The sequence below is a fragment of the Haemaphysalis longicornis genome, unplaced genomic scaffold, assembly GCF_048455015.1.
Source record: "Haemaphysalis longicornis isolate Haplotype H1 unplaced genomic scaffold, Haemaphysalis longicornis Haplotype H1 scaffold_1, whole genome shotgun sequence".
Taxonomy (NCBI): Eukaryota; Metazoa; Arthropoda; class Arachnida; order Ixodida; family Ixodidae; genus Haemaphysalis; species Haemaphysalis longicornis.
In genome coordinates this window covers 340601418-340624367 of record NW_027526203.1, presented here as the reverse complement: position 1 = coordinate 340624367, position 22950 = coordinate 340601418, and the positions used below count along the sequence as shown (strand labels likewise).

Sequence of the window (22950 nt, the reverse complement as noted above, 5' to 3'; positions counted from 1 at the left end):
ATGGAGAATTCAGCATAGAAAACATTGCCCAAAAACAAACAAATCAACTTCAAAACAAAGAACATGCACTATCGGGGATTCGAACTTGCGACTTGCAAGGCAACATACCTAGTGCTCCAGACCACTCGGCCGTAAGCCAGCGCTGTCGTGGCCGGAAATGTAAAGGATATAAGGTATAGCCAGTTTACATTTTTATTTAGTTTTAGTTTTTCAAGCGGATTAGATGACTATTTCGTACAGCGCTCGTACAGTAAGCTTCCCCCAAATTCCCACAATATCTCATGTCTAGCGACTGCATTCCTTAGACGGAAAAGCGTTCGCAGATGTGTGGTCGTGATGCTGACCGCTGTGCTTGTTCACCCAGCGCAAAAAACCCTGGTTCTCCGCTGCACGATGTAAGTTCCGGTTGGTTTTAATTCCTTAGTGCCTACATTGCCTTAGCTGACTCTTCTGCCGCCTTCAATTGGCCTTAGATTTTTGTACTAGTGTACCACTCAGCGAAGCGTCGCATGTGCGCTCGCGTAGGGCGAGTTGGACTAGCACCGTAATACAGTCTACAAACTAACAAACTAAAGTCACAAATGTGCCATGGCTTAGTTTTAACTGAGCGAACGAATTCCGACGACCCGCTGGCCGCTGACCGACTAAACGCTGGGCCGACAGATTCTGTTGCAGAGTCGGCGAGCCGTGCAGTAGCGCAGTCAAGCCAAGCCACCTTGTTTTGACGTCATACAAAACGTCATAGAAAATAGGCAAGTAGGATGCAGAGAGGAGGACAGCATTGTTGAATTTAATTTTCTACTGCATAATGTCGCGTAAACGTAGCGAGAGTGGTCAAAACATGGCCTAGAGACTCCAGACTACAATTTGCGCTATAATACCGCGATGTTTACAAATCACTTCAGTGTCCGTTTAAGGGTATAGAGGGCAAGAGACAGGGCATGCGCTGGGTTGGTCAAGTAGGGAGAAGCATCGGGATATCGTGTGCCTGAGCAAAAGTCGCATTTGAAGAGTGGGTAGGAGCCACGATCTTGCCATCCGCCTAGATTATGGGTGGGATGCATATGAAGAGGAAAGGGTGAAACGGTGATCTTTCTGCGGATCTTGGAAGGGGTGCTGTAAGGCTGCTGGCCTCTCTTTCCCACCAACATAGGAAGCAATCCTCCTTTTGTCCGTAACACATTGCGTACGGGGCTCTACCACACTGATTGATGTGCGCGCACTGTTCGCCCGAATGCGGGAAGCGCCCTTTCCTGCCCCTCCCCCCCATTCCTCTTTTCCGCTCGCTCATGCCACTTCGAGGCGAAAATGGGGCGACGCGTGAACCTGCCACGCAGTGGCACCTTCTACACTAGAGTAATTATTCACCGTCCGTTTCGTCCCAGTCAGGCAGACGCCCGCTCGCGCCAGACTAATTACAGCGCTTTGAGCATGTTGTGTCCGCACGTTTCTAGACTTACTGCCTGACGCAAGACGCGGTATCGAATTCCGTCTGGAAGGAAGCGACAACAATTATGTTCCCGCGGGCACCTCGGCCGCGGGAGTAGCTGTGAAAACAATGTCGCTGCAGTGAGCCTCCCTTCTCCCCGAGCTTTGACCATAGCGTCTGGGAGGGGGGATAAACCCATTCAAGGAGTGTGTAGCGCTTGTCCCCACAACGACAACTCACGTCTGTAGCGCTGCACGCATTGTGCGAGAAGTTATAAATTTGCATGCCAAGCGCGTAGCGGCCAGACCAAGCTGTAGCTTTTGAATCCGATAAGTGAGCCTCCGTTCAATGCCCGCCTATTAATGTAGATTCTGTGCCGCGACTATTGTCTGCAGTCTATTGTAAGACTGCATTGTCCGATCCGTTCAAGTTGGAAATAACGTTTCGTACATCCGCCCTTGTAAATTCTCTTATGGCACCTAATATTCCTTGCATGAACGTCTGGCCCCAGCGTTATTCGTCAAAACCGCTCAGAACGGAAGACTGGAAGACTGGAGAGAGAAGGGTTCATTCGCTGGAAACTGAACACCAAAACACTAAGGTTTTGCTGATGCATCGTAAGGTGAATGCGGGGGGGGGGGGGGTAGGGGGAGGAAAGTAGCCGAGTCGCCGTACGACCGAAAAGTGCTGGGCTTTGAGACTCGGAAAAAAGCGTTTTTTTTTTCTTTTTTTTTTTTTTTGCGCGTCTAAGGTTGAGTTAGGCTCAGAAGCAGCTTTATACTCCCCTCCCAATCTGGTGGGCATTTACACATACTTGAACGCAACATTACGTTGAGAGTGTCGCTGGTGGCCACAGTGCCGCTGGGGGAGGAAGCGACGTGAATCCGAAGGTCGGTACTGTGCCTCTTGTAATCACACATTCTCTCAAAGTCATCCTTTTTCGTTTGCGTCTCTCCATTACTATGACGGAGAGCCTTGGAAAATTGCCCTTCTTTGCCCCTATCTTGCCTCAACGCGTGGTAGCCGAGACGTTGAACATTAGGACATGCCAGACAACGTGATCCTGATCGTGCATCAAGGTTAGGGTACTGGTGGAAGACGTTATGGCTCAAGGCATCACGTTAGACCTAACGCCAGGCCGCTGCCACCCGCGTTCACATCGCTATTCTCCATCAGTTGTAGCACCTCCGTACGATCGCCGGTTTATATAGTGGATGCCGCATGAGGGCGCTACACTTGCACGCCAAGCAAAAGGACATTGAATGGACCCGCACTTTGCTGATCGCCATATTGCTACATCTGTAATTAACATGCTGAAATTACATATGTAGGTCTCAGTACCTGCCCCTAACAGAAGTTTCCAAGTCGAATGTTAAAACGCGTGAACTACGTCCACATTTATTCAGCCAGAACCATCGCGCCATGGTAGTGTTGGATATAAGTGCTCGACTCGCATTCCGGGGGCCTGGGCTCGACTACCAACCAGAACCAAACATAGCTAATTTTATTCCCAGCTCAGTTACTTTTCTTATGTCAAGTTCGCCGTGAGCTATTAAGTGAGCCACCTCTTGGTCCCGACGCCGAATTTTCAACCTATCAAGTCCTCTAATTCTGTTGCATTAAACGGCTGTTCTTATCTGAGCATGGTGAAGCAACCAGAAGTCGCTCAGAAGCAACTAACTCCTTCAGTACAAAAAATTGCCCGCGTCTCTGCTCGCGTCGCTGCAAATGTCGTCGAAAGACGATAGTTTTCCTCCACCCCTGCCACGTAGGTTCCTCTCCTATTTTTCCCTCCCATCTCCAGGGCTGTTCCCCTCACGCTTCGCTCCTCTCCAGAATAAACTCGGAGATTTACAAAGGTTAATTTACCCGCTTTCACACATTCTGGCGCTCCGTCTGTAGAGACCTTTTGTTATGTTGCCTGTGGCACCCCAGCCACGAGCCCAAGTCTCGTGCGCGAACACTTTTTGTATATTGTGACTGAAATAAAGTTTTGAACCCGGCTAAAATATTGCTTTTAACGCAACAATATCGCCCATGGTTATTTTTATTTAAAACAACACGGCGTGCACCCCTAGGTATTGATGTTTTCCCTCAAGTGTTGCTTTTGCTGAACAATGTCGACAAGTAAAAAGTATGCGTCCAGATTTGGTTGTTCGCAATTTCTTTTCTTTTTTTGCTGTATTAATGCCTCGCTGAAGAATTCTTTTAACTTTGGCCGAGTGGGGGAATCGAGACACAGACAGACAAACAAACATACAGAATGATAAAGGGCAATAGAATAAAATAATAGCCCAACCCGTACCAGCACAGACAGATAGAAACCATAATTTCCGCATTTAAATAGCCCTAGAAAGACTATCTTCTTTAAAAGCAACGTTCCCGAATTCCAACCACAGGCGCTATTGTCGCCGTGGCATCTGCAGACCTGTAAATTGAACAGCTCGGCCATGGCGGGCTTTCTTTTCTATAGAAACAAAACCAGGCTTATTCATATGAAATATCCAGGATGCAAAAAACACTCACACAACCGCATGACTGTACACGCATATCAGCATACGAACAAATTCAGGCGTGCGTGTGACTCAAGATTTTACGCGTTTTTTTTTTTTTCGTGGGCCAAATCTACAGAGTAGCGAGAGACAAACACAAAAAAAAATTGCCTCACGTCTGCTTGCTTTACTGCAAGTGACGCCGAAAGACGGCAGCGTTTTGGCCGCCCGGCCTCCTCTGACGCATTCTCACTCCGTTACCTTTCCCGTCCCTAGCCCTCCACTCAAGCATCTCCATGCTGTCTTCCTTACCTCATCGGCTCACAGGGCTTCTTAATCAATCCTACCTTTCCCGTCATTCTGTTCCCTTCCCTCCGGTTTCCCCCCTTTTTTTCTCCAGCATCTCCCATTCTTATTCCTTCTTCCCATCTATCGGTTCATCATCATCATCATCAGCCTATCTACACCCACTGCAGGGCAAAGGCATCTCCCATTATTCTCCAATTACCTCGGTCCTGTGCCAGCTGTGACCAATTTATCCCTGCAAACTTCTTTATCTCATCTGCCCATCTAACTTTCTGCCGCACCCTGCAACGCTTGCCTTGTCTAGGGATCCACTCTGTTACCCTTAATGACCAGCGGTTATCTTGCCTCCGCATTACATGCCCTGCCCACGTCCATTTCTTTTTCTTAATGTCTACTAATATGTCCTTAACACGTGTTTGTTCCCTGACCCACTCCGCTCTCTTCTTGTCCCTTAATGTTACACCTATCATTTTCCGCTCCATTGCACGCTGAATCGTTCTCAATTTAAGTTGAACCCTCTTAGTGAGCCTCCAGGTTTCTGCCCCGTAGGTGAGTACCGGTAAAATGCAGCTGTCATACACTTTCTTCTTCAGCGACAATGGTAGGCTGCTATTCATTATCTGAGAATGTCTGCCATATGCACCCCACCCCATTCTTATCCTTCTAATTATCTCTACCTCATGGTTGGGATCTAGGGTCACAACTTGGCCTAAGTAGATATATTCGCTTACCACTTCCACTGCCTCGCCACCTATCTCAAACCGCTGTGCTGTCCCGAGGTTTTTGATCATTACTTTAGTTTTCTGCATTTTATTTTCAGAGCCACGGTTCTACTCTGTTCGTACAGTGCGGAAAGCATGCTTTGCAATTCGTCCCCCGAGTTACTTAGCAAGGCAACGTCATCAGCAAATCTGAGGTTACTGAGGTATTCTCCATTAACCCTTACTCCCACCTGTTCCCAATCCAACGTTCTGAATACTTCTTGTAAACATGATGTGAATAACATTGGAGAGATCGTGTCTCCTTGTCTGACACCCTTCCTTATAGGTATTTTACTGCTCTCCTTATGGAGGATGATGGTAGCTGTGGACCCATTGTAGATATCCTCTAGTATTCTTACATAATGCTCATCTGCCCCCTGGTTCCGTAATGCCTGAATGACTGCTAGGGTTTCGACCGAGTCAAATGCTTTCTCATAATCTATGAAGGCTATATATAGGTGTTCAGTGTACTCAGCGCACTTCTCTATCACCTGATTGATCGTGTGAATATGGTCCATTGTTGAATAACCTTTACGGAACCCTGCTTGTTCTTTAGGTTGACTGAAATCTAAGGTTGCAGAAATTCTGTTAGCGATTACCTTGGTAAGTACCTTGTAGACGACTTATAGTAAGCTGATCGGCCTGTAATTTTTCAAGTGTTTCATGTCACCTTTCTTATGGATTAGGATGATGTTCGCGTTCTTCCAAGATTCCGGTACACTTGCGGTCATTAGGCATTGCGTATACAGGTTTGCCAGTTTTTCAAGTACAAATTCTCCTCCATCCTTCAAGAGGTCTGCTGTTACCTGATCCTCACCAGGTGCTTTGCCCCCTTTCATTTCTTTCAAAGCCTTCCTTACTTCTTCGGTCGTTACTGGTGGGATGTCTATCTCCTCTGAACTACTGTCTCGTTCGGCATTATCCTGGATGTCCCGGCTACTGTACAGGTCCCTATAGAACTCCTCGGCCAATGTGACTATTTTATCCCTATTTGTGATGACATTGACTTGCTTATCTTTAAGTGCATACATCTGATTTTTCCCCGCGCCAAGACGCCTCTTCACGGCTTTCAGGCTACCTCCGTTCTTTACAGCGTATTCGATCCTCTCCATATTATACTTCCGTATGTCAGCTGCCTTACGCTTATTGATTAACTTCGAAAGCTCCGCCAGTTCTATTCTGTCAGCTGCAGTAGAGATTGTTATGGTTTGCCGTTTCCTAATTAGATATTTCGTCTCCTGTGAAAGTTTACCAGTATCCTGTCTAGCCATAGTGATAGCCATCTATCCGATAGCCATCTATCGGTTACCTACCGCCTATTTTTCTCCTCAAATACTAGCCAGTGCTGAAGCAATAACAAACTTAGATTACGAGACGCAGCGGATTACCGTTCGTACAACCAGCCAAGAAACCGTCCGAGCTTACCAGCGGGGCATGGTACCGGAGGATATTCTTACCACTTTACACGATTTCATGACAAGGCACCCTCCGCTCCGAGTATAAGTCGAATAAATGCCTGCTACCTTGGCGCAAAGGAAAAACCATATGTCCTCGGGCTCGCCCACGAATCGAGATATCCAGAAGCCCCATGCTCTTCACCAGACCCCTGCGACCCTCTGGTTGAGTGAGCTTTGAAGCTTCGTTGCCGCTAGTGCAGCTGCGTGCCTTGAGCAAAATTCGCTGTACTCTATACTTACTCACACGCTTGATGGAGCTGCCTCGCCACTAAACTGACAAGCCTAAACCTCAGCCCTACCAATGCCTTAGTACGATGTCCACTATATCCAAGATCAGCCACTCGATCAAAGCGTCAGTACTATGGAGGGTAGCCATGTAAAGAGCACGCAGTATGGTCCTGCCGTGCTGCGAAAGGCTACATTCCATGGCTGCCATGTTACGGACTTCCCACCGAACCCGTTCCGTCTTCTTTGGAACAATGGGTCACTCCGACAATGTTGGTGGACGTTCTCGTTGCCCGCGTAAGCACATTCTTGCATTGCCCCAGCACCCCACACCCCAAAACGGCCCTTCATACGATATCACTTCAATTTCCCCGTCTGCGGATAGCCCCTAAGACTCGGACGTAAGCATTTAAAATAAATTCTAGTCTGTCTCCCTTTGTTTCCGTTCCCCTGTTCCCCTCCCATCCCTTCCCACCCCAAATATCCTCTCCCTCTTCCTATAATTTGCATTACCACCCATTCTCTTTCCTGTCCTTCCTCCACTCCCCTCCCTGACATGTCCAATTTACCTCTGATTGATTGTAGGGTTTAACGCGTCGATGCAACGCAGGCGATGAAGCGCGCCGTAGTGGAGGGCTCCGGATTAATTTTGACCACCTGGGGATCTTTAACGTGCGCCGAAATCTCGAACACACGGGCGTTTTTGCTTTCCGCTCCATCAGAAAAGCGGCCGCCGCGGCCGGGAATCGAACCCGTGACCTTCTGCTCAGCATACAATTTACCTCTTTCCACTCGCCTATCTCCACTTCACCTTTCCCCTCCCTGCGTCACCCCCTCCCGCTGCACATTTTTCGCTCTCTTTTCTTCGTATATCTCTTCCCTTTTGTCTCTCTGTCCTACTCTCCTTCCTTTCCTTCCCTATCCCTCTCCACTCTTTTCCCCCTCTTTTTCTCCCTCCTCCAATCCCATCACAACCGCAAATTCTTCTTCCCCTCCCCTGATAATCCTCCTGTCCGATCGCACTTCTCCCCCTCAACTTCACCAATCCCTCCGAGGTCCTCGCAACGCTACCTGATGTCTAGTTGGTGTTGATGTTCCTGTCTTCGCCTGCTTCCTGCTACATGCTTTTTCCTAACCTCCTCTCCCTCTCCCGCATCTATTCCCTCACTCGCTATACCACACTCTCCGTCCATCTTCCCAACTTACAGTCCTCTTCGCGTCACCAATCACTTTCCCACCAGTTCCCAGATCAGTCAATTGAGCAGGCTCACCAGAAACACTTCTGGCTATTTCACAGACAGACAGACAGACACACAGACAGACACACAGACAGACACACAGACACACAGACAGACACACAGACAGACACACAGACAGACACACAGACAGACAGACAGACAGACAGACAGACAGACAGACAGACAGACAGACAGACAGACAGACAGACAGACAGACAGACCAAAAGTTTCGCCTTTAGGTATCCCAGGAAGGATTAGACACATGTCAGCTTCAAAAAACCTTAATTGTGATAGGAACGATATTGGAGGGGTGAACAGTCGTACGCAGGGAAGAAGAGGTGACATTATTAGTATTCATTACTAAGTGGTCGGTTGTCAACGAAAAGGCCCACGAGTTTATTAAATAGCTTACAGCATTCGAAAGCAATCGCGCTCTGTTAACGAGATGGCACACGTCCGCTCACGACGTTTCACTTTCCGGGTGCCGCCCGTGGAGTCTGCCTTCGACTACCACCTCGATCGCCTTGTATACCCTCCACCATCAGCACACGTCAAAACCTTTCGGCGTCGCGAAATTCTTCTGCACCAGCTTCTACTCGCGCTTTGCCCACACCAACCTTCCACCACCTCATCCACACAGCTGTCTATCAAAACCCCTGCCCCCCTGCCAAAATTCATCCGCCCCTGACCTCCAGGACGAGATAATGGACTGGGCCGAGAAGGTAGTGGAGACCTACCCGGCATAGTACACCCCATCCTCCTCTCCCGTGCGCCCACATTCCTTTTTGGGATAAATAAAGTTGTTACTCCCTCACTAGCCATCATTTAGCTTAGGTGGAGAGCCGTCGAACGACACTCTAGAGTCTAGACCCTGCGTTTTTAAAGATGGGAGTCTTTTTAGGACTACTTCAACGCAAAAATGTTGGTGTCTGTCCGCTCGTCCCTCAATTCAGTGTACAGGCCAAAAGTTGAAACAATTCGTCAAAAAGAAGTATATATAGGCAGAATCATTCCAAAAAGCAACCTCAGGCATATTTGCGGCAAAATGTAAGTACATAACCGGGAGTAGCCACGTTGTTTTAGTTAAGAATACAGGTTATGTTGGTTTTTACAATAGCAAGTGAAAGAAACACGTTAAAATGGCGCAGAAAGGCTCCAGCTCGGGCGAGATAAAAGCAAGCACAGAACGAACAGCTCCCGCTCGTGTTGTTCCAGGCAGAACAGAGTACAAAAGATACAGAAAAGGATGCGCGCTGCCCCAACAGATGGTGCGCGAGGAGTGCGAAGGCGGAAAAATTGAATTTTATTGCCCAATTAAACCTTGCTTCAATTAATCACGACAGGAAAGATAGGGGGTGGGGAGAGCGTGAAGGTTGCGAGCGGAGAGCGGTAAAGCTTCTGCGCCACCTGTAGAGGGTGCACCACCGCAGATGGGGTATTATAACAGTGAAGCCCGCTTTCCCGCCTGCTTGTGTGTGAGCACAATAGGAATATGCATATGCGCACGCACCCCTTACTATGCCATTTCAAAGGTGACAGTCTTTCTTGTGCTACTAAACGCAAAAAAAAATGGTGCAGCTTGCACTAGTAGTGCAAGGCTGGAGGAGCAGCGGAGCTGAGGGTCGACCTAGCCTTTTTCTTAAAATCCTGGTCTCTCAACACGTTTGTAGCTGCGGGAGTTTGAAATTAATGAAAAGCTTTTAATGAGGTCTTTCGTTTTCTGCGCGATTATTTTTTATCTTTATAGCTTGCCTTCCTTCCCCATCTACGTTCGCTTCGGCTATGCTCATTACGTTCATTACGACTTCGTTTGTTACGAGCGCCGAATTTGTTCGCGGGCGTTATTCCGTACCCCGACCCTTGTCTCTTACTGCTCCCTGCAAATGTTTTGCCTTTTCCTTTTCATTTCACGTTTCTCTCTAGCTCCAGTGTCTCTTCATCAATCCAGCCGATTACACTCATCAGCTCTTGCCTGTCACTTCAACATTGTGCTTGAATGGGAACTAAGGATACATTCCTTTCTATCTTTTCTTTCACCCTTGGGGCTTTCTCACTTTAAGGTTTTATTTTTATTTTTGCAACAGGTTTTTTTCTCAGTAAATTCAATGTGTCATCTCTCCGATTCCGACTACCTACTTCAAAGTTTCCCGTGGTGCATCCTCCCACCTGTTTCTCTATTATCCTTTCATTCAATCCCGGCATCGCAATTAATTATCAGTGAGTGTTTGCATCGTCCATTGCAGATTCCATATCCGAGTTGCATAGTTACGGTAAGGTAAGACCACGCAAAAAACAGCACGTACAAGGGGCAGAAAAAAATTGCATCCCTTCGTAAATAAAGTTGAGAGAAGCACGAAAGCTAAAAGTCCGTCCATCCTTCACTGAAAGTGCGTCCAATTGATCGTTAAACCTTCAAAGACCCCAATCGCAAGTGAAAAGCGAACACATTCGACGATTTTTTGCCCATTGAGTAAACGCATCTGCGAACGATATAAATGGATACCCATACATGGTTTAAGAGATAAAGATATACTATTGTACTCCTTCTTCGTGATCGATACGTCTGTGGCCTTATCTAGAACCGCTCCTTCTTCGCGATTTTAAAGCAACCATTTTGGCGCAATGGAAGCCCGGCTCCACGCACGCGTCGTGTGTTCAGAGACCTTATCACAGCTTTTCGGTAAACCAGCCGGTCTATGGGGAAATGCATCAGCTTTTTGACAGGACACCATCGGTCCCGCAAAGAAAGCTTTCGCTTTAATACACGGGACAAACACATGCGTTGACCCCGTTGTTCATCGAAGGATGCAAGCTAAAGAAGGAAGCGCCTCAAACGAAGCACACAACAAAGCAGAAAGCCAATGCCATCTCTGACCTTCCATGTTCACTCCTTAACTGTTGGTCTTGTGCGCTGGTTTTCGATCGATTGTAGGGTTTAACGCGCCGACGCAACGCAGGCGATGAGGCGCGCCGTAGTGGAGGGCTCCGCATCAATTTTGACCACCTGGGGATCTTTAACGTGCGCCGAAATCTCGTGCACACGGGCGTTTTTGCTTTTCGCCACCACCAGAAAAGCGGCCGCCGCGGCCGGGAATCGAACCCGCGACCTCGTGCTCAGCAGCGCAACGCCTTAGCCACTGAGCCACCGCGGCGGGTGTGCGCTGGTTTTCACCTCCAAGTACAAACAACAAATTGAAGTGTGAAACAGCGCTTAAACGAAGACAGTAAGAGAAGACACAGACACGAGCGCTGTCTATCAACTGAGCAATATTTATTGCTTGCGGAAATGTAAAGGAAAAAATACGATGATGTTTTCTTGATAAAAAATACGTTTTCTTGACCTACTGCTGTCGTGCCAAGTTAGTCACATTAGCTGGAGGTACGTCCCTAGAAGCAAAAAAGGGATGTTGCCATTTTATTCGGCGCATTCCAAGCTTACGAAGCGTGGAATTGCCTACTCTGCACTGCTGAACGCCGTGGTTCGGCCGTGTCCTCACGGAATAGAGTGCAGCCTGGACACGCAAGTGGAGCGGTTGCGGTCAGTAGGCTACCCACAGGCCTTGGTCCTGGGCATCGGCAAGGCCCTCCTGAAGAAAGTCTGCTCGACCGACGAGACCAAAGAAGAAAATCGGAAAAAAAGCCCCTAAGCGTCATACCATACATCCACAACACAGCATTTCCCACCGGATCAAAAAGGTCGCTGAAAAAGCAGGTGTGCGGACCGTGTTCTCGGCCCCGAACAAACTTGGAAGTTTGTGGGCAAAGGTGAACATGCCTGGGCGCTCAAAGGTGCGATGCATGACAAAGCACGCGAAGCGCTCCGTGGCTTGCCGTGACAGCGTCGTGTACGAGGTGCCCCTCGCATGTGGTCGCGTGTATGTGGGGCAGACCGGGCGTTGCCTGAACGAGCGCCTAAAGGAGCATGCGTACTCCCTCAAAATCGGCACAGGAAGCAACTTGGCAACGCACTGCAAGGCCTGTAAGGGCTCCTCGCGTTTGGAAGACACTAAGGTGCCCAGGAGGTTTGGCGATACACGCGCACGGGAAATCTACGAGGCGTGGGAGATAGCTCAGCGTGGCGAAGATTGCGTAAGCACCCCTTCGGTAGCCTTGTATAAAAAAGAACTTGGGTACTTGAACATGTGATTGCAGTGAGCATGGCATAGCAGATGCGCCTGCAGTAGTTTGTACATTTGTTTGTGTTTCTTTTTTCACGCATGGGTGGGACGTCATTGTATTTTTTTCTTTATATTTCCAATAAATATTGCTCAGTTGATAGTCAGCGCTCGTGTCTGTGTCTTCTTTCACTGTCTTCATTTAAGCGCTGTTTCCAGTTTAATGATGAACCAACTAGCCCAAACCCAAACGTTAGTTACAAACAACAAACCTGTCTCTCCACCACGCTACTAGACAAAGAGATGTTTTTATTCTCCTTATCATGTTACGCTAATATCTTTCCTACCCTACTCCATTACCTCATTTCATTTTTACCTTGAACTACTGAACTCTGTCTAAACAGCGCTTGTCGTTTTTTTTTTTTTTTTTTTCATTTGTGTCATTATTCACCTGACGTAGCATGTTAGGCTATCTGCTGGACAGACCTCGTCAGTACCATTAAACTGCGTTCTCTCTCTCTCTCTCTCTCTCTCACATTACCTCTGCTTGGAAACAAAAGAGCCCTTCAAGTAGGAACATTACCAATACGTTTACTGATAGTCAGCGCGCTGTGTGTGCGCTGCCTCGGCCTTATTTTTGTACGGGGCGCTGTTTTGGTACTCTCCCCGTGAACACACGAGTCCAACTACTTCCCTTGGTTTACGTTATTTTTAAGCACTCCTTTATCAAATAGCCCACTCGTATGCCAAGTACTTTGAAGTAGGATTTCCGTACAATTCAAATTCTTTCACAAACAACGTCTACAGAACATTGATGGCTATCTTTTCTGCAATCAAGACAGTATAATTAATGCTTTAGGACAACCTTTGCTGTCTGTAACAACGCGGCGAATTGGAGAAAATGTAGCGAGTATCGTTCGATGTGTTCCTGCAAGCAATTAATATCTATGATCAAAAATGTGTGCATTGAAAATACTGCGTTGTTTTAAAGATGCCTTAGCATATGCCAGAGGTATTGGGCTGTCTTTTTATTTACACTTGCTGCGTCTGTTTCCTAAGTCTTGCGCCATTATGAACTTTTTTAACTACATCTAGACCGTTAGCAAGCCCGCCGCGTACTTTAGTGTACTATTATAATAAAATTAGTGCTTGAAAAATTCAGTCCCATTCCGCTCTGTGACGGTGGATGACCAGTGGAGGTGTTAGTGGGTTATTGAGTGGCCCCAAACTCCTCCTCAAACAGCGCGGTCGCGCCGGGGAAGAGTTCAGCAGGATTGTAGACACGCCGACGTCTCGCGTTTTCCGCTTAGCAGTATCGGGGTCCCTACCGGCATCTCGCTTACGCTTGGCGTCCCCGGCCCGATCGTCGTCGGTGGTCTCATTTGCCACATTTGCGCCATTTCCACCTATTAGGTGGGCAGAGGCTTCACTGGGCAGCATACAATGTTGGAAAGCCAGCTCACCGAAACGAAGGTTACACTTTTCTCCTTAAAGTCGGCTTCACTTCTAAACACAAATTAATTGCTTAGAAGAGATTTTCCCATGGCAATATACGCCATCTTATATCAAAATATAAAGCGCCGGAGACGCACAGGTGGCCGAAGGGAGAAGGCGTGCCAAAGTGAGGAGGGGGAAGTAACTTTTCTCTTTCTACGCGCTCAAAAAAAATGGTGGAGTTAACCTATAACAGCTCCGCTGTAATAACGCACACTCGCACATTGTATTCGAATGGGTTATGCGGGAGCCGGTAAATGGTGGTCCTACGCAGCAATGTATTTTTCATAAAATAGGAGAAGGTAATATGACACAAAAGTATACCTGTAACAAAATTTGCGCTCACAGGTTGCCCGAAATAATCATACGAGCTGTAAAACCCAGCTAATCGCACAGAAATGCTGCAAATAAATAAATGGCGTAACTTGCAGTGCAAAGCAGTTATCTTTCAAAAACAACATGGGCCCAGCTGCACATGTGTAGAGGCCCAGTTATGGTGTAAATGCCAACATACCGGAATTGAAGCTGCTCAGTAAATAAAATTGATAGATCAATAAATAAATACTTAAATAAAACATGGCATTCATTCCATCAACAATTTAATCAGTTCTGTTGCTATTGTTGTTGTCGTCGTTGTTGTCGCTGTCGTTGTTGTCGTTGTCGTTGCTGTCGTTGTCGTTGCTGTCGTTGTTGTGGTCGTTGTTGTTGTTATTTGAACATCAGAAAACACGTAATAACTTTGAACCGACAGCATCGTTTCGCTAAAGCATGCTCATGTTTGATTTTGGTACGGTGCGCGGGCCGTTTGCAGGATTCTTATCGTGGCGGCCGTTCACTCGGAAGTCACTCCACTGATCGAAAGTTATTCCTGTCCCTTATCAACTTTCCGCGGCCATTATAGAAGCCAGCGCACTGAGTTTAAAATAAGCTGGCCAAGAACTGCAGTATTCGATTCGTCAACTACGACCACGTGCGTCAGTTACTTTGACTGATTCTTTAATTATTCACCGTTTCTTATTTTGACACTATTTTAAGCACACATTCGCTCCAACAACCTTCATAATTACATTTAACTGAGTAACCATCTGCCTTCGGGACAGTAGAAAGTGCGCCGATTTGCCGGTCCAATGCAGAGAAGAATTCTCTGCAAAAATAAAAATGGCGACAAAACAAACTAAAACAAAACACAACTTTTTACATCTATTATTTTCAAGAAAAACACCATTTTCTCGGTAATTTTAACATTCACGCAACTTTTATCTTGAGAGACAACAGATCCCAAAATTTAGCACCCAGTGGTCTCATTAACATACCTTGAAATAATATTTAGACTTGTGCATCCAAGCTATCCACGCGTGTCATGTCTCCGATTACGCTCAGGCATACATGCAGTTATTAGGTGGAGGAGATACGTAAACTTAGTGCGCTTTTCACCGAAATGTATATCTTATATGCGGGTGTGTCTGTGGAGCTCAATGGGGTTTCGAAGAGTGTATATGGCCAGTAGGAACGAGGGAGATTTCTGACGTTTCCCCAAGGTAGTCCTCCAGCCGATGACGAAACCGCTGCGCTCTGACTTCGCAGATGGTGGTGCTGATCGTGGCGACCTTCTTCGCCGCGTGGACGCCGTACGCGGTGCTGTGCCTGTGGGCCGTGTTCGGAGACGCCACCAGCGTGCCGCATCTGCTGGCGGTGGTGCCACCACTCTTCTGCAAGACCGCAAGCGCCATCAACCCGTTCATCTATTTCCTCAGCAACCCGCGCATCCGCACCGACGTCTTCGAGTTGCTCCGCTGCCGCTGTCGGGACCCCCTCAGGAGGGACTCCGAAGGGGAGCAGTCCTTCTAGCCGCACGCTACGTCGCGTGGCCGGCTTGCAGCTGGTGGCTGCGGGAAATCGCTGAAGAAGGGGCAATGGCACGAAGAGTTCCATTAGCGGGCATGAGCCCATTCGCTCGAGTAGCTTGATACGGGGTGAAGTAGGAACATCCAATGTAGGTCAATATGTCTGAGGCAAAGAAACAATGCGGTCGCCTTGTGGGGACTTTGGGGGAAAGGGGGTGGGGAATCTATACGTGGAAACGACGTGACAGGGAGCCGGAAGCTCGCGTGACATGGTCAGCAAAGGAACAGACAGATGGGCGAGAGATATAAAAACCGACAAATATGTGATGAAAGGCTGATGAATTTACAGCACCACGATCTCACCCTTTTTAAGTTCAACAGAGCCCACAATATCTTGAAATATACTCGGGACCATGCTTAAATTTTAGTTGGGCAGAGCTTCAGCAATTCGGACTAGTTTCGACGGCACCTGCGAGTAGGGCGTGATTAAGAGCGTTCGAGTCGCATAGTTTTTTTTTTTTTTTTCTGAATAGAACTCAGAACTTTCAAGAAGAAGAAAGCAAGCGGATGCCCGTCGATGCATTGGGAAAGCTAGTTTTAGTCAATGGCTTATTCTCGGCACTCGGCTGCACCAGCCTACGTTACATAGCTTCACTGTCCTTAGCCTGTGACCTCCGTCAACTTCCGCTCTGTGCATTAAGCCGCACGTGCACCTTTTTTTTTTTTTTGATCTGAACAGTTTTTATTTATTCGAACGAAATAGCGCAACATGAAGGACATGCACGTGGATGTGCTCGCAAAACCTGCTTCGGCGCAACTCTGCTCTGCGGCACTGGCTGCTGTCACCAGTCGTTAATTTTTTTTCAAACGCCCACAGCTTCTCACTAAATTGGGAGGTGGCTACTTTTATCGTTTGAATTTCGATGGTATCTAGCTAGCAAAAACTTCTTCTAACTAAAGAGCAAGCCGAGCCCGTCGATTCAGTTTTCTGCTCACGTAATATCATAATCGACGAAGAAAAATTGCAGCCTGTCTCACTTTTTAAAATATTGTTCTTGCCTGTGGTACTTCCATACAAGAACAGTAAACATTATTGATGTCTTCACGTTTACGAAACGGCATTAGCATTGTTAGCTGCATTTTTTTCCTCTCTAGTAGACACATTTTGTACATCTGATTAAGATATTCTTCAAGCGCGCTTGTATTGCGTTAACTGTAGTGCTCCCGGAGACCAGAGATGTTGACGGCCTTCACTGATCGAGTGGCTACATCAGCAGACCGTCCAGTTAAAATCTGCCAACGAAGATGCGTTCCGTAAGCTATCCCTCCGCGCCCATTGGACATCTAGCGTAGTGCCACTTAGGCGCGGCAAGGGAACCTTGAGAAGTGGCTAAAAAGGCAGGCTGAACAACTTCGTCTCTTTCCAGAGTGTGCAGACACAGCGCGAATAATACAAGTCTACAACAGAATGCACGTTTGCGTCCACTTGCTTTCTCCTTTAGTTGCGTCTTATTTGCGATGCGCTGCCTCCAAGATGAAATGCTGTCGATCTTATTTAACTTACCTTTCTGCATTTTAAACCATGGCAGTGACTGGCTCTGACAGGCGCATGGGGAGGTCACTTCTTTTCAGTGGCATATTGTATGGCATATAACGAGTTTGATTAACGGGACTATTCCTTGCCCTTCGATCTGATGACTGATTTATTCTCGCGTGAACCTCCTGAAACAGTACCAGTGAGAAATGCCAACATGTCAATTATACGCTTCAGCCAGAGAAAATGAGTCCTGGTTATATATCCTATCTTGTAAATTTGCTACTTGCTTGAAGACGACAAACAGTGCGGGCAGGGCATTAAATAAAAGCGCTCAAGCATATTCATATTCCCCTTGGCCCCGTTCTCGCTCTGTTTTTTGTGTTCATATCCGGTGTTTCGGCAAATTGTCGCCTCTAACAGTCGTAGGGGCGTCGGAGCCAGCAAAAGTACATACGGAACGATTTTTTACCTCTCAACCGCACAAGCCTTGTGACCCCTACCAACCTGTGATCAACCTCTCTAACATAGTTACTGGGAACGCTTTTCTAATTCGTATGCATTCCCGGCTTACTTCTTTCCTCAAGGTAAAGATGTCTTCACCATACTATGTTTGGCTTCAGAAACCACCACTCTACCCAAAGCATGCTCACCCAACTCAAAAAGCAAGTTATCGACAACCTGACCAAAACTCACCCCAGCACCATCCTCATCTATAGATGTCTAGGGTGCGTCTCACAAGGTGAGCTACTACGCCATTTTACAGGGGCTCCTCAACGCAGAATGCGGTCCTCAAATTTTAGTTACATGTACGCCTTCCCAACTGACCGCGCAATAACTATCCGCCTTGAACCTCACAGCTCCCCTAATTTCCCCGCGCCAGCCGAAGGCACCCCCAAAGGTCAGAAATTTCCCCCTTGCTATTTGACCTCTCCCTCTTACAATTCGCGAAACAACTTTTCACGGTGCCAGATCTCCGCCGCCCCTTTTACACAGAAGATTTGATGCTCTGGATAAACAAAGACACGCGAGCCTACCAACAAGACATCGAACAAACCATCGAGCTGCCTCTCCCCTATATCGAACCTTGCTGCATAACCCTCCCCCCCCCCCCCCCCCCCCCCCCAATTCCACCCTTTCGTTCCTCCGCGCCAGAGCTCACGGGCGAACACCGCGCACCACGCCAGCTCCTCAAATTACTGTGAAGGATGAACCACTCCCCAAGTCCAAAACCTCCACATCCTTACTTTTCATACGGATGGACCTGTAGCAGCCCTCCTCTCCAACAGCAAAGCACCATCTCGCAACTAGTCCACCTCAACCGGCGAAAACACGCCCTCAAAGATCAAGGCACCTGCCGCCTCCTTCATGCCGTACTAAACACATGCTGCGGCCCGCTTCCATTCCTGGCGTTCCCTACAGAGCCAGGTGGCTCGGCTTCCAAGACAAAAACTCTCCATCCTCTCCCCCCTCCCCCCCCTACTTCACCGACATCGCACTCGCTAAACCTACTCCACGCCGCAGCCAATCCTCTCTGCCGAAGAATCCCGCATGCCGACTACAAAGCGGCAGATACTGCTATCGTATTCCACGTCACCCCTCCCGCTTCACGTAGGGTTGCTTGGACTGTGGCCCCTATGACCCCTGCCCACTTCGTGTTCCTCGACCCCCGGCAGCCCATTGCTCTTCCTGTCTTCCCCCACCCCTGAGCAGTGGAAACGCGCGTCGACCAGCTCGCAGCTGCTGAAACAGCGCAGCCTGACTTTGCGGCCCGAGCAGCGGCGGCGTTTTTAACTAAGGACGCCGTCCACCTTCTTTTCGGCTCACCGAACATTTGACCACTATACTACCTCAGAAGTTACCAGTGACAAATTTCGGGCGTCTGGCGAAATGCAGAACAGTGGAAGAGAGTGGTTTTGACGCCCACAGGAACACGATTTACTCGGCCGCAACGCTCTCGCCTCGCGAACTGCCTTTTCAACGCGCTGGCTGGTGACACGCGTGTAGCCTTCCTTCCGATACGGCGGCGGTGCGGCAATAAAAAAAATTGTACCACTGCCGATACTGTGCCCCGTACTTCGTAAGAGTAACGAGCGCTGGCGAAAATTACGCCCAACGAAAAGGAAGAAGGCCGAGACAAGGCATTTGCATTAAGGCACTTTTCTAATAGCAAGTCGCAGACGAGACGAGACCTCTCGCGACGACGGTCGCGCGATGAGGTGATGTGCGCACTCAGCAGCCACTAGCAATGAAGTGACAGCAATGCGAGTGGTTGTTCCCCGTTCTGTACGAAGACTACCATCCGTTTCAATCTTCGAACAAACCTTTCAGATAGAAATCGGAGCAACAACGCCAAGCTGGTTATTTCAACCTATTATAACAGCCATAAAGGCACAAGTTCACTATATCACGCCACAACGCTTATGTCAGTGCGTGCAGTGTTTGCTCCTTCACATACAAAGTTTCTGGTGGCGTGGAATTTTACAGCATTCACTCACCCCGCCGGATATATGCGAAAATAGTGCGACAAAAGCCAAGACGTAATGGCACTGTTTAGCCGTTTATGTCTTCATCCATAAAGGTTGCTTGCTCTCACAGGGCGACAAGTTTCTGTGCCGTTTAGTTGGGCGCTTTTCACATAGACCGATGGAATTTACGCTGACCGCAGTGCGCGGCAGCCGTCCAGTCCGGCAGGGAGGTCATTGTTGGTATACTATTCGTGACCCAAGCTGCGGCCATAATTGGCTAACTGCGTTGCGGCCTCCGTCGCGCGGCTAGAGAAATCGTTAGGCAAGTTATTGGCTTCGTGACCGTCGCGCGAACTCCGCGATTCGCCAATGGGAAGATGTCTTTACACATTAGCGAATAACGACCATTCACTAGTTGCCATTACCCTTGGAAGGTTTAGGCGTCTCAATAAACTGATGATAGTCGCAAAAGGCTTCTCGGGGAAAACCATGCAGCCTATAGCAAACTGAAGGAACGACAGCAACAACTTCTCCGCCGTTCATATACAGGGTGATCAATGTTAAGTCGACAGGTTTTTTTTCTAATTAGGCGTTTAATTTTACGTGAAGACAACCTCTACAGTGGAGTTATACGCCAAGGGGGAAACAGAATGAGGTGGTAATTATTGATGTCGGCGGCTTAATTAACTAAAAATGAATAATTAACTTTTTAGTGGCCGTAGTAAGCAGGCATGTTTCTATTGAGAAGTTAGAGGCAATAGTGTTTCCGTGCAGTTCCATTTGGCAGAATTTTTCTAGCGCATCCGTACTCCGAGATATCTAACTGCGAAGTTTAATTGCCGTTTGCATGATTACGCATGCTAGACAGTGACGACCGGCGCAAAGGTCCTCCCCTTTGTTCTGTTTCGATAGCGGTTCGGAATACTGCAGATTTTGATAACGCCAGCCAAGACTAAAAGGGTGCCAGCTATCACTTTTTCCTATGCCTTCACCCCGTTTTCGAACTAAGCACCGTACACAGCAGGCGCGTCACGAAAAGGAGGCGCGTCACGATTCCAAATAGTCTACATTCTTGTGGAGGGCTTCAGTCCCAGTGCTGTTTTTCACGAGGAACATGCGAAGCTGGTGTAAGGCGTCTGGTATATCAGCATTGAAGCTGTTAATAAAAGAGCGTTAAACCAATAGTAAGAACTGTACGCTTGCAAAGCGTGCCTCTGACGTCGCTGCTGGCCGCCCAATTGCGTCTGAGAACGCGTGTTACGCGTTACAAACGGCCTGCCGGTCTACTGCAGCGCACCCTATAGGCTTCATGGCCGACATTTGGGGGTCGAAAAAAAGTTTTATTGTGCGAGCTATAAATGGGGCGGTTTCGCAAAAAGTTTCGCCGTCGATCCTCGGACAGAGAGCAAGAGACAGACAACAACAAAGCGCGTGAGCAAAGGGGAGACGTCACCCCAGCCGGCGGAGACATTGGCTGACGCGTCACTGCGTTCGCACTGTTGCTAGGGGAATCCCCTCCCCGGACGCGCCTGTCACACGGCGTTTTGATCAGCGCTTGTACGCGTCGTAAAACGAAGTTTGAAGCGAGCACACTGCTTAGAAGGTGGCAAAAAAGAAATGCAATGGGAGTGACGCCAACAAATACCAGCTGCGGTGGACAACAAAAGGAGCGACAGTGATCCAGTGCCGCTGCCAAGTTATAGCAAACATAACCGCCGGTTCGGTTAGAGCGCTTAATACAGTTAGCATGATGTGCAGGTAAAAGGCAAATAATTGATGCGCCTGCGGAGGACCAGCGTCATCTCCCATAGCGCGGTACCGCAGAGCTGCGTTCATTCTTGCTTTCGCCGTGTAAGCATGCTGAATCAGTCGTCCCCATAGCAACCTATCAAGCTGATATATTGACGACTGCGGCTTGCCAATTAATGGCTCACATCATTTCAAGCTCTGCCGGATCACTCTTCAGCTGTCGCGGCGGGTCACCAGCATAGGCTCCGCGTGGCTGAGCACAAGGATGGGAGGTTTCTTTACCGCGCATGGGTGCATTTGTTCCTCTGATGGAGGCAAAAAAGAAAAATGCTTGTCTGTACGAGGTTTAGGGGCAACCCAGAGATCCCCAGTGTTTAAATTAACCCGCAGCACTCAACTACGGCGCGCATCATAACTCAGGTGAACCCTTACTCTCAAGAGCCTGCGCCCCCCTGGCTAACCCTCTTTTTTATCGTTGGTGGCAAGACTCGATGCAATGACCACATACAATTTCGCGCGCAGTCGTTTTAAATTCCCGCACAATTCTTATGTATTGAATAGCATGGCGGAACAGTAGTATTTGCATTTGAAAACGTTGTTTCCAAGCCAAAAAATTTACACTCGGTTCTCCGGAATAAGATCTACGAGCTCGAACGCCAAAGTCCCCCCGCATACAAAGCGAAAAAGGACGCACTCCATTCTGCTGCCGGACATATTCAAGTGAAATCTTGTGCTCGAAATTGCCTCCTCAGTGGATGTGCTGCAGGGCGCGATCATGCAGGGCTATGTTTGCTCCTTTCGTGTAACTTCTTTTCTGCAAAACTTTGCAAATGGTACAGCGGTTGTAAGAGGGAGTTTAGAACACCACTTTGACATATGACATATCCCACGGGGGACCAACTGTAGCATACTGTACGAGGTTGCTGAAAAGAAATACAGCTATGTTCTATTTTGAGGCTCAACCGATGCTTCCTCGCGAACAACTTAGATCGCCAGCCTGGCGTTTGGCGGCAATCATTACCCGCTTCTATTCCTTCGCACAGAGGCAGCAAGAAAAAGAGAGCGGAATGAACAAGTTGCAGCCTTCTGCTAATCAGATGTCAGCTCATGCTCTCCTTCTTCCACTGAGACCGCCGAGAGACATTCAATTCAATTTCGTTCCTGTGATATAATGGGCGAACTATGACACCTTGCGCTTAATGTAAGCCCCCTGTTTTAGCTTCAGTCGGGTGGCAATTAATAAACTGACTTGCACACTCGTATACCTGCGTGTCCCTGCCATGAGGTGCCCGGGTATATAGATGCATTTAATGAGGCTTCAGCTTCCATTTAGCTGCCGCGGTGACTGTCTTTCAGGTGAATTCGAAAAGCAAAAAAACGTCGGTGCGTACGGGATGGTGCGTACGGTGCGTACGGGAAGTGGTCCAAGTTATCCCGTCCGGCTATAAGTAGCGCCAGACGGAATAGTACTATTAATAGTACTAGTACTATTAATAGTAATGTTAATATTAAGCGTGCCTGAGTGCGGTTCCGGCTTGTTAAACCGCGATGTCACATCCGGGAACTGCTAGTATAGAATGTATTTTTGGTATCAATAATATTTTTGTTATCAGGAACATATGTCCCTGCCATGAGGTGCCCGGGTATATAGATGCATTTAATGAGGCTTCAGCTTCCATTTAGCTGCCGCGGTGACTGTCTTTCAGGTGAATTCGAAAAGCAAAAAAACGTCGGTGCGTGCGGGATGCCGCTTCAGGTTAATTAAGTGGTCCAGGTTATCCCGTCCGGCTCTAAGTAGAGCCGGACGGAATAGTATTATTAATAGTACTAGTACTATT

General features: G+C 48.0%; 1 protein-coding gene across 1 annotated transcript in view; it reads left to right on the top strand.

Moving 5' to 3' along the window:
* Positions 1-16239, top strand: part of LOC144153020 (visual pigment-like receptor peropsin) — a 452246-nt gene extending 436007 nt beyond the window's left edge. The window contains exon 6 of the mRNA XM_077684656.1: positions 15102-16239. Within this exon, the coding sequence (XP_077540782.1) occupies positions 15102-15365 (264 nt within the window). The 3' untranslated portion in view covers positions 15366-16239. The remainder of the gene's footprint in view (positions 1-15101) is intronic.
* Positions 16240-22950: the final 6711 nt, after the last annotated feature.